Below are 12,072 nucleotides of genomic sequence, written 5' to 3'. Positions count from 1 at the left end.
AGAAGTGAACAGTCTAAAAAAGGTAAATTGGGGAAAGAGAAACAAATCAGAAACAAAGTGATACAGAAGGCAGCTATTTGGCCCATCATATTTGTACAAGATGACAAATGTGACATGGGGCAAAAACGTCAGTGAAAATCAATCCTAATCAAACATTTAAAAAGGACTTTAAGATACAAATTTGTGGTATCAAATGGGAGTTGTTGGAAAAAGGGACAAAGAAATGCAAAGTCACAACTCTATTCTAATAGGCAGACTTTATCCTGTCTTTTGTTTTAACCTTGAGAGTGAACTGACTACCACCTCTTGACTTTACTATAATCAGCCTGTTCTTTTGTTACTACCTTGTTTTCCTCATCTCCTGACCAATTCATCCAATCTACTCTGCTTCCTTTTATAAGGACATCACTCCAAGTCACTCACAAAGACACAGACTTTGAACTTTCATTTGGTACCACTTGCTAGTGCTCTTGTAGTTACTAATTTGTCCTTGCCCAGTCCAGTTTATCTACATGCTGTCCGTGTGGCATAATTGAAAAATAGACTGCAAATTTAGACGAATTAAACACATATCTACTTCAGTATCATCTCTTTCAGCCCTACACTGCAGCTGAATCATTATGATCTCATCTAGCATCCACTTTTGGATAATCAGGGATTTCTTCCTATTATTTACTTAGAAGGATGAAACGATCAATTTCAGTCCCGTTATCAACCTTGACATGCTGTTTGACTTTACATAGAGCTTCCCATCCATCATTATCTACTTCCACTTTAAGAGCACCAGATTCTTCCCCCACCTCAACCTAGACCTGATAGAAATTTGTAAAATAATTAAAAGGTATAGAGTTACTGGCAGTTGTCTTTTCCCTCAGATGGGGCATTTAAAAACTAGGGAGCACATTCTTAAGGTGCAAAGAGAGTGATTTTAAAAAAAGGGTAACTTTTTTTTTAAAAAAAGAGGGTGGTTTGCATATGGAATGAACTTCCTGAGAAAGTGGTGGATGCAGGTACAATTATAATGTTTAGAAGACATTTGGACAGATACATGAATAGGAAAGATTTGAATGGATATAGACCAGGAGCAGGCAGGTGGGACTAATTTAGTTTAGAAGAGTGTTCAGCCTGGACTGGTTGGCCCGAAGGAGGTGTCTGTGCTGTATGACTCTACCTACTTCTGAAACCATCATCCATACTTTAGTTATGTCTGGGTGCAACTATTTCAATGATTCATTGCTGGCCTGTCATCGCTGATGATATGATTGTTCAAAACTGTTGCCTGTACCCTGACTCACCAAATTCTGATTACTGTCTTATATTTGTCTAGGGTCCAACAATACCAGATTTCAAAATTCAGAACCTGGTGTTATCATTCTTACTCCCATCAGGAATATCCTGTAGTCCTCAAGATAACTTCCATTCTGACCTATTGTACATTCCCAATTTCCTTAAATCATAATAGCTGTGCATTTCACTATCTAGAATTTCTAACCTGAGCCTCCTTTTAAACCTACTTAGTGGTTAAGTTTTTGATCAGTGCCAACATCTTAAATTTGGCTTCAAACAAGCTTCATAACATTCATGTGAAATAGCTTTAAAACATTTTATGATAAATTAGTTTAGAACAAAATAGTGATTCAACAAGAGTAACTAAAGTCCCTACATTAATCGTACACCATGAACTCAAGTTTACTGCTAAGTTGTGCAGTTATTGAAGACTTACTCATTTGAGAACTTGGGAGGTAGAAGTGGTATTGTATTTTTTAGCAAGCCAATTCTTGAAAGCTGATTGCAAGGTTAGAGCAGGCATGACCGATAATTGAGGAATGACGTTTGTCAGCCAGTGTGAAATAGATGGAATTCAAAAATTACAAATATTTACATCAATGAAGCACTTCATTGAATCTCAGTGCAAAGTTCTCCTTGATGATACTTTGGAGTATGTTTAATTGACCAAGCCACTGAACATCAAGTTGGAAATCACATGAAACCAGGTTATAGTCCAACAGTTTTATTTGAAATCATGAGCCTTCATGGCATAGCCCCTTCATCAGGTGTGGTAAGAGGGAAGCACACAGAACACCATTTATGGACAAATGGTCAAAAGATCATACAAATGGTGTGAATGGAGTCTCAAATAAGTCTCCACAGTTGACCAAGGATGTTGGACAGTGAAAGTAAACTGTTCATAGCTGAACATTTGAAGGGATGACCAATAATCAGATTAAAATGAGGCAGAGAGATGATTACAAAAAAAAAATTTTTAAATGGTAGTGCTGGAGACAAACCAAATGACTGGAATAACATGGAACAAAAACAAAAAGAAGCTGCTGGAAAAGCTCAGCAGACCTGACAGCAACTGAAAAAAAACCTGAGGAAGGCTGACTGGACCCAAAGCATTAACTGATTTTTCGTCACAGATGCTGTCAGACCCACTGAGCACCAACCACCTTCCCCCCCCCCGCCCCCCCCCCATCCCCGATTTACAGGATCTGCAGTGGTCTAACCAAAGTAATAAGCAATCCAAAACTGTACAAACTAATTAAGGTAGAGAGAGTATAACAATTTATCAAGCGGAGTGTTAAAACAGGACAGTAAGGAAAGCTTCGATTCAGAATTGTGGTGGGGTCACATGTACCATAACATGCACTCAGGATCATGGTTGAGGCAGTCAGCATAGATATGGAACTTGGTTATCAGTTTCTGCTCAGTGATCCTACACTATTGTGTATCTATCTCAAAGGCTGCCTTGAGGACGCTTACCTGAAGATCAGAAGCTGAATGTCCTAAAGTGTTCCCTGACTTGGAGAACATTCCTGTTTAGCAATTGTTGCAGTTCCCATTCATCCATTGTCATAACACCTGTGTGGTCTCACCAATATACCATGCCTTGGGGCATCCTTGCCTGCAACATATGAGAGAGACAACATTGGCCTAGTCAAGAGTATCTGCTATGTACTTGACTGTTCCCACCTGTGATGGTAATATCCAGGTTCTATGATCTGACATTTCTTGCAGAGGTTGCGATGGTAGGGTTGTGGGGTATTGTGGTCAATGTTGTCCTGAAGGCTGACTGGTTTGCTGCAAACAATGATCAGTTTAAGGTTTGGCAGTTACTTGAAGGCAAGAAGTGGAGGCACACGGATGATCTTGGTGAGATGAGTCATCATTGAGGGCAATGCTGAAGGCTGTGAAGAACGTGGTGTAGTCTCTCCGGTCTGGAGGTATATAAGCGAGACCACTGCAGGTGCTACAACAAAATATGAATGGGCACTGCAACAATTGCGAGATATGAATGTTCCATCCCAATCAAGGAACATTTCAGTGGTCAAGGACATTCAGCTTCTGACCTTCGGTTAAGCGTCAAGCCAGCCTTCAAGGTTCACAATGACGCAGAATCACCGAGCAGAAACTGATAGCCAAGTTCCATACTCATGGAGAAAGCCTCAGCGTGATTTTGGCTCGATGTTACATTATATGTAACCTCACCACACTTCTGTATCTGTAAAATCATCCTTACTGTCCTGTTTTGACACCATCACCTTGATAAACTATGAACTCTCAACCTTAATTAGTTTCTAGTGTTGGATTACTTATTACTTTGGTTAGACCCTCAGCACGTGAGTCATAGCTATCATGTTAGTCCATTCAAATAAGAACAGAAAGAACTGCAGATGCTATAAATCAGGAATAGGAGCAGGGGTTGCTGGAGCAGGAGCTCTGAGGGTATGGCAGCATTTGAGAGGAAAGATCCGAGTTAATGTTTTGGGTCCGGTAACCCCTCCCTCTGGTTCCTCTTCACAGTTGCTGTTGGGTCTGCTGGGCTTTTCCAGCAGCTTCTGTTTTTGTTCCAGGTTATTCCAGTCATTTGGTTTGCCTCCAACACCACCTTTTTTTTTGTAATTATCTCTCTGCCTCATTTAATCAGATTATGGGTCATCCCTTTAGTTGTTATTCAGTTATCTAACATCATCTAACACCCTTGGTCACCTGCAGAGAGTCATTATTCAACACTCCACTCACACCATTTGTATGATCTTTTGATCATGCTACCCATGAAATTCCATGTTGTGTGCTTCTCTCTCACTATATCTGACTAAGGGATTATGCTTCAAAAGCTTGGTGATTTCAAATAAGTCTGTTGGACCATAACCTGATGTCATGTGATTTCTGACTGTCCACCCAAGTCCAGTACCAGCCCTCCACATCATTAATGTCAAGTTGGATTTAAGTATGTATTTTGTCAACATCCACAGTCTATTAGAGGAACCTTCATGATTTCAACCAAAAATAGTTGTCATCAAATCAGGTCTGCTTAAAAATCAATGTGGAGCCAAAACCATTATGGTAAATGTATCAAGTCCTTGTACAAATAACTCCGAACACTTAGGTCACTAATTTGCTAAAATAATTTCCACAAAATCAAACGGGAAATGCAACGTCTAACGTACCAGTTTCTATATATAGGTCAGTAAAGAGTTTGTGTTACCAAGATCACACTCCTGTCCAATAGCCTGTGGTTTCAGTTACACCAAATGTAAATGTCATTCATTTTGTATAAATAATTAAAAGTGAACTGGGACAATCCACTCTTCTCCCTTAGATCACAGCCAAGGTTTTCTGGGAAGATTTGCTAATTGCATTGAGTAAATTAGATCTTAATATTTCAGCATTTTAAAATATGGCCATAAGTAAAAAATAACCAGTTACAATTTCTCTTGCAGACAAATGGGGAAATAAATGAACTACACAGTACTCCTATCTGTACAATAGTTTATTTACACATTACAACATTTCCAAACACAAGCTGAAACATGTATTACTTGAATATAATAAAAGTGTGCTCTGTACAAATTCAAAATCCTAAAGTTTTAGTGATAATTAATGTACAAATGCAATATACTGTAAAATAACTAAAGTAAATGAAGTGCATGCAGCAACTAAAACAGAAGCTTGTATTTTGCTGGGTAAAAAACTGCATGTTGAAAATAGTACTTTTAAAGAGAGAACTCCTGAAATAAGTTCTTTTAAATAAGTCAACTATCCATGTTGCTTAGTTTTGAGCTGGCAAACAAAATATGTAGTGATATTTTGCCACAACCAGACATCAACCAACCAGCTTTTGCATGAATGCCACATTTTTTCATCAATATACTGATCCATTTCCACCTTCAAAAGTGTCATGGAAACCTGATTCCGTTTTAAACATTTAAACACATGACACATCAAAAAACCCTATTCTTCACAAAATCTGACTGGGGATCTAACTAGTCAGCAGGCAATGCGCCTCTACAGCATTAATATTCCTATCAGTGAGTCAAGTACAGAAATCAACTTGCTTTTCACCCAAGTCCTTTTGAATAAAAGCGAGTAGAGGGACAGAGTCAGGCAAGTTAAGAGCACTGAACATATTTCAATTGCTAAACTCACCACATTTTATCAATGCAAAGGAAAACGCTAGTTGACTTCAGTGCTGTCTCCAAGCCAAGTGAATACATGAATGTCCTGATTTCACTAATCAGTTCGAATTGGTCAGCATAAAAAAAGAACGCTTCTGGTACTGTCAATCTAAACATGAGAGACTCTAGTAAGACAACTTAAATTTTAGCCTTTGTTTCTTAAGCATGTACTCTCATCAATTCATTTTCACTACTTTTCTCTTTCCTGCCATAAAATAGCTGCAATGAAGTTCCACTAAGAATCTAGCCCATTAGAAAAATCATAGACTCATCAATGTTCGAACATGAGAAATACAAGGAACCGAAATAAAAATCTGCTCAGGTGAGAATTTTAAAAATGCTGCATCTCCAAGTATACTACTGTCAATGTTAACATGTGCCTCAGATTATACACTAAGCAATATGGATAGCATTTTATAGGTAAAATTAACCACACTACAATTAATGCAGCAGGTATATAAATGAGGAATTTCAGAAAACTCAATTAAAGCTGAATAATGTTTCAGGAATTCATAAAACCTCAATTTTCCAAAAGTATTTTGGTAACTATGCATAATACAAGTTTCAATTTACATTATAAATTTCACATTCTGAACAGGTGTCTGATGGACAGTATGTGCTTGTATATCCCTTACTCAAAAATGATAACTAGATTTTTTTTTTAATATCAGTAACTCCAACATGGTATGTATTTAATTTTTTAAAGAATCTAGGGCATTTTAAGTACTTGCACACATGCTTGGCAAAACAGCACCTCTTTGAATTTCAAACTCAACAATCAGATAACCAAGTATTTCACAGTTTCAACTTATTTTGCATGAATCGGCAGTACGGGACAGTTTACTAAACTGGGGTAAGACCTCACTACATTGCCTGTCTCAACCATTAACAGTTTTAGTTACTGGAAAATAAAATTTTATCAAAGTCTCAAATTCAGCAACTGAATCATGTTTATAATCGTCAAATTCCATCTTTATTTATGTCAAGCAAAGACAGGTGGCCCGTTTTACTTGACATTTAAATGTGAAATACTAAAAGCTGCAGATTTCACTTTTTCTAATCAACTCCAAAAACATTTACAACATAGCTTAAAAGACATTGCTCAGAACTCAATTACATGCATTGAGGCAAGCTCATTTCCAAATACTATCTTTTAATCTAATCAGCACCAGTAAGCAAATTAATAATGCAAGTGTATGAGAAGTTCAGCAACTTCAGCAATTTAAAAAAAGATGGTCAGAAACTGGCTCCTTTAGTAGGCACAATTGCATAATTATGTTACTTAAGAGTGCACTGTAGGAATCTGTGTATGGCAAGACAGACAGCTATAAGAAAAGCTTTTAATTAAATACACATCATTCCACTATAAGCTCATTATTCGGAGGTCTTCACTAGCTCCAAATTAACAGCCATTCCCAGCCAGCTGAAGGGGTGACATATTACTGAGTGTCCTGTGGTAGCAGGTGTATGGCCTGGAAAAGGGAGAGAGGAGTGGAGAAATCATGTTGAGATTGAGAAGAGGGGAAATAAAACATTGTAACAGACTGTTAATCATGTTTGGGGGGGGGGGGGGAAAAGAGGTGAAATGAATTTGAAAAATAATGCACTCCAACAGAATAAATAATAACCAATGCCAACAGTGGAGAGACAACTTTTTTTTAATCCTCAAATGAATGTTGATTCTTTTAGGTGATGGTATAATTTCATTAGGTCAAAAGACTAGTACATGTATTAGAAAAACATCTGTGAAGGGAAACAACCAGTATTATATCTCTGAAAATTTCTAATTCTTCATATTTTGTAAGTGAATGCCATATCGTATTCTGATATTAAAACATCCAGCATAAAGATTATACCATTCGTAATTTTCAATGGGGAGAAGGCATGCATGAACATTTAAAAAAAGACACAAATCAACAAAAATGACATTCATAATGACATATTTGCAATTTCTGATATTGCTGACTTGCTGAACTTCTATACATTACCATATTATATTTAATTGGTAATAAAACTAATTTAACAAGAACAAAGTCAGGAAGATAGGCCTATTCAAACGGAGAAATTTACAGAGCTGGCCAACATTTGTGATACCAGAGAAACTCATTCATTCCAAACCCATTCCAGAACTTCAGCACAATTTAAGCTGACACACAGCAAGGGACTGCAGCTCCGTTGGAGATGAAGTCTTTTTAAAAGAGATAATGGACTGCAACCTCAACTGCTGGTCTTCAGTTCATATGGATGAAAAAAATCCCATCCACAATTTGAAGACAACCAGGAAGCTCTTTCCATCTTCTGGTCAATATTCCACTCAAATACCACCCCTCCCTCAAAGCAAAAAAGGTTATTCATCCAGCTGCTGTTTGTGAACATCTTGCTATCTGGAAACTTGCTGGTAAGCAAGACAATCACCTGTTTTATTGCACGTAACGCACTTCAGGATGTTCAAGAGCCACAGTAAGGTGCCATGTACATTCTTTGACTCAATTGACTTATCAAGTTAATTCAAAATGTAATTGTGCTCAACAAAACCTCTGTGCAGCTTTATTAAGATGCTTTCTTCATATTACTGGAAAACATTTTTTGAAGAAAACAAAGTCAATAGGAGCAGACTTAAATTTAAGTCTTTTTTCCATCACTGGTGCCACAATTAAACAAGTATTGTGAATTAACTGACTGGTACTTTGATCGGCTAAGATCCTTTTCAAAACTAATCTTGTTTGCATATGCAACATTCATTTTGTGGATGGTCAACATCTTCTGAAGTTCAGAGAGGACACAGATTACGAAGTTACTTGATAACAATAAGTCCAATTAGATATTGGAAATGAAAAAAACAGTAAGAAAAACAAAATACTCAATGTGATTAACAAGTGTCTATTACTTCTGTTCACAATCACGATGTACAGGAAATACCTAAAAATAAGTGGGCTCGATTTATAAATTATACAGTACAAAGAAAACTAGTTTAATCTTCTTTTAAAGCTTGTACAAAGACTATTCCAAGATAGACAATCTCATATTAAAGCAAATTCACGGATTTAAAAAAACTTCTCATAAAATATGGTGGTTGGTTTGTATTCTTTAATTTTCTGTAGCGTTGGTTTGGTTTGATACTTTCACCATCCCAAAAAATGAATATTTTGCAAAATATTACATCTTCATAATTAGTTTACAAATGCTGGATGCATTTTTAAAATATGGAGGTACAACATACTTGTATGTAATTCTCAATACAAGTATGACCCTATTGCAAGGTGCACCAGTACTAAAATGTCAACAGTAGTGCACTGGGGTTGCTTTTAAAACACACTTAACCCCATTCCAGCCAGAAATGTGCACCACTAAATTCAGGACACAAAGTTCTGTAGAAGCATCTTAGGATTTCTGGAGACAAATCTGAAACTGGACCAAATAAAGGCTGACAAAGAAACTGATATCCAAGGTGATCATTTCAAGTTTATAGATCACCAGAACCTAAATTGGGATATATGCAGTGATATTTTACAGCAATTCCTTGAGACTGAAAAGTTGCAGTTTGGAAAATGGGAGGTGCAATACTGATCTGATTTAATGCATTCGGACAATACTGTAAATATATTTAACATTAACCAACTTTCTAAGAAGCTGCTTTTTATTGGTTGCATTTGGCAGTTTAAAATAAGTCATTTTGATTGGAGTACATATTTCTATTGCATAGGAGCTATAGTTTATTTTCAAAAATTAAGTGTTTCATCTATTTGATATTGCTGGTGTATTCGAATACAGCAGATTTAGATTTGCGTTCTTCCATTATGCATTGAGAATCCAGCATAGAAAGGCCAATAAAATGTAAAGCCATTTTATGCATTCGATTCAATAAAATTTGTTAGTCGCCAGACTTGTGAAGGAGGGAATCTGACCAAACCACAAAAATCTTTTCAGTTTGCTACAACATGGATCTTGTGCAGCTTAAAACAGAAGTATATTCTATTCAATTGCCTCATATTCCTAATTTTGATGAAAAGATATCGATACACTTACCAATGTGACCATCCATTTGGTTTAGAGGTTCTGGCCACACTATGAACTCTGGGTTGCTTGGACCTCTAGGGTACCCTGCTAACCATCATGATTCCTTGAATTATAACAATTATGGCCACTTCACAAGAATGTATTTCCCTTTTAGGCAAACAACGAACATGACAAATCATTCTCAATGGGATTACAAGAGATCAGATTTTGATACACAACGTTGGAAGATGGGTCAGCATTTCAATTAGATTTCCCCCATAATTTGCATGTACCAAGGTGAGCAAGCAACAGCTGATAAAACGCTAACAGATTAGTCTCTTGGTTTGGTGCAAGATACAGTGAAAGGCTACAATTGGAGCATGTGCACAACATGTGGTCAAAACTTCAGAAATCCAGAGCTAAACTAACATAACTGAAAACACTCCAAGCAAACTACAATATATTATCATTTATATCATACTTTCATTAAAAGGAGAAAGGAAGAAAATAATGGAGGGTAAAAGCACACAACTAGCACCCAAAGCACTCAGTCATCAATATGTCTTCCACCATATCCCTTACCCATTTACAAGTTTAAACTGTACATTGTTATAAAGTGAATAACTATCAAAGCTGAAATAGCTACTAAAAGAAAAAAAAAACTGGTAAAAGACTGCAACACTGCAATTTATTTGCACGTAGCTCAGCTTGAAGTGTGCAGTGAACCGGACCACACCCGAACCAGTGTCACGTCTCATTAGAGACAGAATCACTTTTCTTGCTCTGATTTTGGCTCAATTTAAAATAAATCTGGCTCTGATAGAACCAATGTTATTCATTCAAAATTCAGTAAAGGCCATTTCAATAATACTGAAAAAGTGTCATTTTCAGGCCTGAATATTTTTTCCTGTCATTTTAAAGCCATGGTGTGGCGATTTCCACATATTAAAAAGGTAGGTTGTGTTGATATAATCCATCACAGTAAACCCAGGACACAGCAAACTAACCAAAAAGAGATACTGTCCCTCTGACTTGTCTGGGTAATGACCCCTTTGGCTAACTTCCTGCTGCCCTAAAGACCCATAAAAAAATACCTTTTTAGAAATTGTGTTATGAATAGCATTTCTATACTTACCTATGTGAATGCACCTTTATTTGAACTAAAAGCAGCCATGACACACAGGATAGTGTATGATATTTGCTATTTTTAGCTTTTAAAATTAATAGAGGTAAATGAAATCAGTTTACTAGATTGATTTCAGTATCATCTCTTGTGTACCATGGCAGCTTTTAAGACCATCATTCATTCTCAAGCGTATTGCACAACTCCAAATGCGTGCAATATATCGACAATTACCTGAGGGGAAAGAGGTACATATCACCTAGATCAAACACACAGAACAAGTTCACAGCTCATTAAAAAAAGGAGTATGCCAATGAGGTCATTACTCAAGTTTCTGTAAAGGGGCATAAGTACCTACAGGCACATAAATGGGTACACTGGCCTGGTTCCCTGCAGACTTGATCTCAGTAGATTATTAAGACAGAAGGCACAGTCAAAAGGCCACTGCTGAAAAAGGAATGCTCACATGGTATGGTTCACCTTGTTCCTTTGCTGGTTAAGTTTCTATTGTTGATAATATAGTTTTCTTCACTGTACCACAGAGCAAATTTCCATCAGCAGAAAGCCATTGACTAAACCATCTGCCAATCTCATGCCTAGTTGTTTGCACAAAAACAGGTTTTGTCTTAAGCCGGCTCTTCAAGATACCATGTTGGATTTTCCCACAGAATGTCTTGCTACAATATAGCAGTTCATAATTTCTGAATTTTTTCAGCAACTACAATGGGATTCTCTTTCCTGATCTTCTCTGCTGCTTCAGCCTTGTAATCATAAGGACAGTTGTGTTTATCAGAGTAGCGATGAAGTCCACAGAAAAGATTTCCACAGCGACAATCAAATCCTGTTGGGACAAATATAGGGTCAGTCTTCAAAAATAAAGCTCAGCTTGGTCCACAGTTTAACAATACGTACTATTACCTGGCAATGGAGGTGGGATACAAAAAACCCACTTGCTAGAGAAATGAGTTGAAAACTATATGATTTGTAGTTTGTAGATCTGAACTGAAAAGCTAGTGGTAGCAGCTGAGCTTACTGGTCAGGGAAATGACAGGGGTGGGAATGAGTGAAAAAAAAAGAAAAATGTCAAGATTTGAAATTTCTCAGGTAGATATTGAACTTTAAAGTGTTACAATAATACTTGTGTATTTGACATGCTCCTAGACCCTGTTAGCAAGCATGGGAGAGATTTATTTCAAATATATAAACACGTAAAATACACATTCATCAGGTGGGACAATTTAGTTTGGAAACATGGTTGGCATGGACAGGTTGGACTGAAGGGCCTGTTTCAATGCTGTATGATTATGACTCCAGGTCAATGAACACCCTTGGTCTGTGATTCAGGTTGTAAGTTTCAATCTTCTCCAAAATTGCAAACTTGTTTGTGAAATATTTATTTTGAAGTTGTCGATCTATGAAAAAAAGAATGGTTCTTCCTTAGTTTAGCAGATTGGTGTGGCTAAACAAAAAGCTTTTAGTAAAAGATTCAGCTTT

General features: G+C 36.9%; 1 protein-coding gene across 2 annotated transcripts in view; it reads right to left on the bottom strand.

Moving 5' to 3' along the window:
* Nucleotides 1–4,761: 4,761 nt before the first annotated feature.
* The window catches only part of LOC140494677 (AN1-type zinc finger protein 6-like), a 34,720-nt gene continuing 27,409 nt past the window's right edge, over nucleotides 4,762–12,072 (bottom strand). For both annotated transcript variants that reach the window (XM_072594137.1, XM_072594138.1), the window contains exon 6: nucleotides 4,762–11,419. In XM_072594137.1, the coding sequence (XP_072450238.1) occupies nucleotides 11,271–11,419 (149 nt within the window). In that variant the 3' untranslated portion in view covers nucleotides 4,762–11,270. The remainder of the gene's footprint in view (nucleotides 11,420–12,072) is intronic.

This window comes from Chiloscyllium punctatum, chromosome 24 (assembly GCF_047496795.1).
Source record: "Chiloscyllium punctatum isolate Juve2018m chromosome 24, sChiPun1.3, whole genome shotgun sequence".
NCBI lineage: Eukaryota > Metazoa > Chordata > Chondrichthyes > Orectolobiformes > Hemiscylliidae > Chiloscyllium > Chiloscyllium punctatum.
Note: the sequence above shows the minus strand (reverse complement) of the source record. Positions and strands in the feature narration are given on the sequence as shown.